The sequence below is a fragment of the Palaemon carinicauda genome, chromosome 34 (genome assembly GCF_036898095.1).
Source record: "Palaemon carinicauda isolate YSFRI2023 chromosome 34, ASM3689809v2, whole genome shotgun sequence".
In the NCBI taxonomy this organism is placed as follows: Eukaryota; Metazoa; Arthropoda; class Malacostraca; order Decapoda; family Palaemonidae; genus Palaemon; species Palaemon carinicauda.
The window spans coordinates 55,317,792-55,325,291 of record NC_090758.1 but is presented as its reverse complement, the minus strand read 5'-3'; the positions used below and the strand labels follow the sequence as shown (position 1 = coordinate 55,325,291).

General features: G+C 36.1%; 2 protein-coding genes across 2 annotated transcripts in view; one reads left to right on the top strand and one right to left on the bottom strand.

Moving 5' to 3' along the window:
* The window catches only part of LOC137626941 (neuroligin-4, X-linked-like), a 348,832-nt gene that overhangs the window by 199,204 nt on the left and 142,128 nt on the right, over window positions 1–7,500 (bottom strand).
* LOC137626515 (fatty acyl-CoA hydrolase precursor, medium chain-like) overlaps window positions 1–7,500 on the top strand; it is a 24,659-nt gene that overhangs the window by 17,026 nt on the left and 133 nt on the right. Inside the window, 5 exon segments of the mRNA XM_068357559.1 lie at window positions 1–69; window positions 775–935; window positions 1,121–1,315; window positions 2,920–3,097; window positions 6,738–7,500. The exon segment at window positions 1–69 is cut by the window's left edge and continues 28 nt beyond it; the exon segment at window positions 6,738–7,500 is cut by the window's right edge and continues 133 nt beyond it. Coding sequence (XP_068213660.1) covers window positions 1–69; window positions 775–935; window positions 1,121–1,315; window positions 2,920–3,097; window positions 6,738–7,500 — 1,366 coding nt within the window.

The following is a 7,500-nucleotide window of genomic DNA, read 5'->3' as shown; positions in this document are numbered from 1 at the left end:
TGGCTGTTGGCCCCAGCATTGATGGTGTCACTATCAAACCTGACTGGAAAAATCATCAGAGCAAAATGGGTAAGTTTTACTTCTAAATTTTCGTAGATATGATTTGATATGCAAGTTAACACATACACAAAAACCTTTTATTGATTATAAATGCTATTCAGGGTCTTAAATTATAATGCATGAGATGGATAATACAGCTAAAACCCGTAGATATATAATATTACCTATATACAACTCTGTGCACATACAGGCATATATATATATATATATATATATACAGAAGCACCTCCCTTTGTGAGAGGGGATACCTTAATGTGATGCAAGAGATAGTGTATCGCCATGATCAGCAAATATGTACTAGGGATACCCATAATAGCTATATTTGCTGTGAGCAATCAGACATAAGTCTCCCACCATCACCAATCCATAGGTGGCAAGCGTGGTGATGAAAACAAGCCAAACCACAGTCATGAATAAGGACATGGATGTGGCCAATGTCCTGCAGAGATCTAGACACAGCTGCTTTTGTTGATGTTGTTGTTTTTATATACACAGATATGTACAGTTAAGAACTGAAATCCTTTCATAATGAATACATACGTTTAAACAGAATAAAATTCCTAATTTCTAAACTAAAAGAAAAGATTAACTTGCACCCAAGTACTTATTCGTATATCCTAAACATCTCCATTTGTCTATACCAAGTAATATTCTTAATCACTCAACTATAAAAAGAAAATAAGAAAATTCTTTCTTTTCCTCTTGACTTCAAAGGCAAGGAAGGTCAAACTCCAGTTGTCCTCCTTCTAGGAATGACAGCTGCTAACCTCCTTGACATCCTGAGTCAGCAAGAAGTCCAGGAAGGATTCGATGCTGACTATAGGGAGGTTCTGCTGAGATCCTTCGTCGTCAATAACTATCGCTATGATCTGCATGTGGGCATTATTATTATTATTATTATTATTATTATTATTATTATTATTATTATTATTATTATTATTATTATTATTCTTTAATATTAATATTATTATTATTATTACCTGAGTTACACACATATATAAACAATACAATGTATTAAATAAAAGTATACCTCACCAAGAGTATTTCAATCTTCCCACAGGAAATAATGTTAGCTATCACAGCCGAGTACACTGATTGGTCGAGTTCCCTCCATAAACCAATCAGCATCAGGGACTCAACAGACCAAGGCCTCCATGATGCGAATATCGTCTTGCCGATGGCAGATCTTACTAAGCAGCTCTACACGACTTCCCGATCATCTTATCTCTACGTGTTGGAGGAAGAAGTTTCAAAAGTATGTCGATATGGATAGATTGGATTTATATATGAAATAGAAAATACGGTATATTTTATAAATGAGATTCTGACACTCTATTGAAAGTTTTGTAATATCATCTATATATCAGAGATATGTGTATCCAAGTCATGCAAAGTAAATCTATGAAAAGAGGAAATGATAAATATCAACAAAAGAATCATACTATGAATAAAATAGAGAATGCAATCTTAGAAGTACAGGGTGGTTTTAGAAGAGGTAGAGGATGTATAAATCAGATTTTTACAGTTGGGAAGATATGCGATAAATATTTATCAAAAGGTAAGATGGTGCATGTTGCGTTTATGGATTTGGCAAAAGAGTAGGATAAAGTTGATAAGGAAGCGATGTGGAATATGATGAGGTTATATGGAATTGGTGGAAGGTTGTTGCAAGCAGGGAAAAGTTTCTACATAGGTAGTAAAGCATGAGTTATAGGATAGGAAATCAAGTGAGTGATTGGTTTCCGGTGAGAGTGGGGCTGAGACAGGGATGTGTAATGTCGCCAGGGATGTTTAACTTGTATGTTGATGGATTAATGAGAGAGGTGAATGCTCGAGTGCTTGGACGAGGATTGAAACTGGTAGACAATAATGATCATAAATGGGAAGAAAATCAGTGGTTGTTTGAGGTTGATTCTGTACTGGTTGTAGACACGGAAGAAAAGCTTAGCCGATAAGTGACAGATTTTGGAAAGGTGTGTGAGAAAAGGAAGTTGAGAGTTAATGTGGTTAAGAGTAAGATTATGAAATGTAAGAGAAGGGAAGATGGTGCGAGGTTGAATGGCATGTTGAATGGAGAGTTACTTGAGGGGGTGGATCAGTTTAAGTACTTGGGGTCTGTTGTTGCAGCAAATGATGAAGTAAAAGCATATGTACGTCAGAGAGTGAATGAAGGATGCAAAGTGTTTGGGTAGTGAAGGGAGTGGTAAAGAATAGAGGGTTGTGCATGACTGTAAAGAGAGCTCTATATGAGAAAGTGATTCTACCAACTGTGATGTATGGATTGGAGTTGTGGGGAATGAAAGTGACGAAGAGACAGAAATTGAATGTGTTTTGAGATGAAGTATCTAAGGAGTATGGCTGGTGTATCTCGAGTAGATAGGGTTAGGAACGAAGTAGTAAGGGTGAGAGCGGTGTAAGAAACGTGTTGAGAGAATGGAAAATGGCTGTCTGCTAAAGAAGGTGACGAATGCAAGAGTTGATGGAAGAAGTACCAGAAGAAGGCCAAGGTTGGAGTTGATGGATGGAGTGAAGAAAGCTCTGGGTGATAGGAGGGTAGATGTGAGAGAGGGAAGAAAGCGTGCTAGAAATAGGAATGAATAGCGAGCGATTGTGACGCAGTTCCTGTAGGCCCTGTTGCTTCCTCCGGTCGCCTTGGATGATCGCGGAGGTAGCGACAGTAGGGGATTCATTGTTATGATGCTTCATCTGTGGTGGATAACGGGGGAGGGGGGGCTGTGGCACCCTAGCAGTACCAGCAGAACTCGGTTGAGTCCCTTGTCAGGCTGGGATTTATATATAAGTGAGCGCAGGAGCATTATAATTAGAATATCGCCAACGTATCCCTGCGTGTCGTTAGAGACGTCTAAAGGGGATGAGACGAGGGGACTGGGAACCCCCGAACCTGTATTATATACTCTTGTGACACATCGAAGAGGTGGAGCTAGGGGGAGAGTGACTGCTCCCTGCATTCTGGTTTTGGGGTGTCTGAATGTGCGTGGATGTAATACGATAGAGAGTAAACGATGTGAAATTGGAAGTATGTTGAGGAATAGAAGAATGGATATATTCACTTTTTGTGAGACAAAGATAAAAGGGAAGGGTGAAGTGATGTTTAGTGAAGTGACTGGTAGAGTGTCTGATATTAAAAGGGGAAGAGCAACAGAAGGTGTGACTTTATTGCTGAGTGAATGAATCACAAGTAAATAAGTGGAATGGAAGGAGATATCCTCTATGTTAATATGGGTAAGGGTTATGTTGGGTAGGGAATGTTGGGCTTTTGTTAGTGCCTATGGGCCAGGTTGTGAGAAAAGTGAAGAAGAACGGAATGAGTTTTGGAATGAATTACCTAGGTGTGTAAAAGGAATGGGTAGAAGGATTTGTGCAGTTGTCATGGGTGACTTAAATGCCAGACTGGGCACTGAAGAGGTAGAAGGTATAATTGGGAAGTATGGCGTACAAAGTGAAAATGAGAACTTCAAAAGATTGATAGATATGTGTGTTGAGCAAGAGATGGTGATAAGTTTAAATTTCTCAAAAATGAAAGATAAAAACAAGTATACATGGGTAAGAGGGGCAGATGGAAGAGTGGTAAGAAGGGCTCTAAAGGATTATGTGTTGATAACTAAAAATTTTTTTGGAAGATTGAAAGACGTGCACGTGTTTAGGGGTATGGCTAACCGTATGTCTGAGATGTACGAGAAGGGAAGGTGGTGCGAGGTTGAATGTCATGTTCAATGGGGAGTTACTTGAGGAAGTTGATCAGTTTAAGTACTTGGGGTCTGTTGTTGCAGCAAATGGTGTAGAAGAAGAATATATACGTCAGAGAGTGAATGAGTGATGCAAAATGTTGGGGGCAGTGAAGGGAGTGGTAAAGATTAGAGGGTTGGGCATAAATGTAAAGAGAGTTCTGTATGAGAAATGGATTGTACCAACTGTGATGTATGGATGGGAGTTGTGGGGACGAAAGTGACGGAGAGACAGAAATTGAATGTGTTTGAGATGAAGTGCCTAAGGAATATGGCTGGCATATCTCCAGTAGATAGGGTTATGAACGAATTAGTGAGGGTGAGAACTGGTGTAAGAAATGAAGTAGCAGCTAGAGTGGATAAGAATGTGTTTAGGTGGTTTGGCCATGTTGCGAGAATGGAATGTGGCTGTCGTCTAAAGAAGGTGATGAATGCAAGAGTTGATGGAAGAAGTACAAGAGGTAGACCAAGGTTTGGGTGGATGGATAGAGTGGAGAAAGATCTGGGTGATAGAAAGATAGATGTGAGAGAGGCAAGAGAGAACGTGCTAGAAATAGGAGTGAATGGCAAGCGATTGTGACAGAGTACCTGTAGGCCCTTCTGCTTCCTCCGGTTGCCTTGGATGACCACTTCATCTGTGGTTGATAACGAGGGAGGGTGGGCTGGGTCCCTTGCAGTACCAGCGGAGAGAAAAGGTCCCCTTTTTTCATTTGTTTGATTCCGGCTACTCCTTAAAATTGGGGGAAGTGCCTCGATATATAGATATGGATATAAATATATATATATATATATATATATATATATATATATATATATATATATATATATATATATATATATATATATATATATATATATATATATATAAAATATATATATATAAATTTATATATATATATATATATATATATATATATATATGTATTATATATATATATATATATATATATATATATATATATATATATATATATATATATATCGTAAGAGAAGCTTGTTAATAACCTTATGAACCATACTTTCAGGGTAAGAGTTTTGCTTGAAAAAATTAACCGAAATTAAAATCTCCTTATGAAAGAGTGACCAACTCGAGGAATAACGCAGAGCCCTATAAACAAGTGTGTATATAGCATTTAGTTTAAAATTAAAAAAACAGGAACTATAAAAATTGTTGGTAAGTCCAGTGTATGTCTTTTTCCGATACACAGTTGTTATAAATTCACCATTGTCTCTGCTTACGTTAATGTCTAAAAAAGGTAGAGAGTTGTTCTCTTTTTCTATAGTGAACTTCATATTTTGGTGTTGAATATTTATATGGTTTAAAAACATTTCACTATGCCATGGTTGTTTAAATAACACAAAAGTGTCATCAACATATCTTGTATAATACACTGGCTTAAAAGTGTCTGGACAATTATTTGAAAAATTTTCTTAAAAAGAGGACATAAACATATTTGCAAACAAAAGTCCTAACGGGGAACCCATGGCAACTCCATCGACCTGTGAATAGAGTTGGCCATTAAAAACAAACATGGAGTCTTGCAGAGCAAGCTCAAGAAAAGTCTTACAATTATCTCTGTTAAAATCATGAAAAATAATTTGATCGTCATAGAATTTTTTATCTAAAATGATATTAATCGTTTCATTTATTGGCACATTTGTAAAAAGAGATTCTACATCGAAACTTGTCATATGTAGATCACCATCTTGTAAAACTATTTGTTGCTGAAATTCATAGCCATTTTTTAGTGAGAACTGGTTGCACGAGAAATCACTGAGTAAAGAGACAAGGTGTTTTGATATATATATATATATATATATATATATATATATATATATATATATATATATATATATATATATATAATAAATATATATATCTATATATATATATATATATATATATATATATATATATATATATATATATATATATATATATATATGTATGTATATATACATAATATGTATATGTATACATATATATATATATATATATATATATATATATATATATATATATATATATATATATATATAAAATACTGTACAGTATATATCTTTGATACCATAAATCAATCAATTTTACATATGGTATTAATTCAAAACTCTATGTTCATTTCACAGACATCCAAAAGACACAGTCTCCACAGCTATTATGTCCGAGAGTGCAAACGACATAACTTCTAAAGAGCAGATATGGCCCAAATATGATCCAGTCTATCAGAGATACTTTCAAATAGGTGAGGTTCCTATTTTTGTGGGGCTGTATTCCCTCAAAGATATAATGATACAATGATTTTCAATATTTTCTAGATATATAACCTTAGGTCAGGAAAGTACATTTATTCAGATTTTTTGAATTATTATTATATGTCTTCATGATAACTTACATATTAATGAAAAATTTCTTTCTTCTCTATAAATGAAATCCTATGTTCTTGATTTTAACATTCCCCTCTCTCTCTCTCTCTCTCTCTCTCTCTCTCTCTCTCTCTCTCTCTCTCTCTCTCTCTCTCTCTCTCTCTCTCTCTCTCTCTCTCTCTCTCTCTTCAATAACCCAACTCGTATGAATATCATTTAACTAAACTGGTAAAACATAACTTCTTCAATGTACTCCACAAAACTATAGAACTTTAATGAAATACTAGTATTTAATTGATGACGATTTTAATAAACTAAATGATAGTACATCTAAGATTACATGATATAATTCTAATCATCAATATAGGTTTTGTATTTAGCCTTTCCAGAAACTTGCTTTATGTAAATTTCCAAATTGTATTCATTGATAAATTAATAAAAACATTTATTCATTACATCAAGAGTCAAAAGCATATATCTTATATTTAAGGAATATATCTACTATAGATATTTTATCCTCGTTTTCACATAATTACTTTTAGTTACCTATATGTCTATTCATTCCAGGAACACAGAACTCTGTACGGGACCATTACCGTGCTGGAAAAGTAGCCTTGTGGTCCTGGCTACTACCTGGTCTGGAACGAGTGGGTACTCGGTACGGTCCAGATAAAAACTTTCACAGATTACCAACTGATCTCCAGTCTGGTTTATACCCTGAATTAGCAGGTCACTATAAATTTACTGAAGGCTTTCTATCTAGCCCAATCACTCCAACCCTTACTGGCCCAACAAAAACACCCCATAACTTGACAATTGTAGCTACGGCTAACAAAAACCAAGTTAGTGAATCAGGTAATTTGTATATGCTAAGTCAAATAGGAAAGGATTTCCCTTACACAACTTCACTGAGTGTGACAGTGGCCATTGCCTGCTCTTTGCTAATCCTAAATATCTTGGTTCTTTCTACCGTTTATTATCGACATAAGGCCAACCGCCGGAGCCTCGCCAAAGGCTCGCAGGACGTGAATAGCGAGAGTGGGAATGACGTCCAGTTGCGATCGTCTGGGGACAACTGTAAGACAATATATGCCCCAGTGCATTATGGAACCCTGAGACCTTCTATCACAATGCGTAGCAACCTGGCCACAGCCTATGAAGAGGAGTCCCAGCACGACTGGCCACCAGACTACATAAGCAGCGTACAAACCATAGACGATATGACTGGCGTAACATCCAATAGGCTCTCTCCAGATACGCAATGCATCGTTTTGAATACCCAAACGCTACACGAACCAAAACAAAATATATCAACAGTTACAATGCTCAA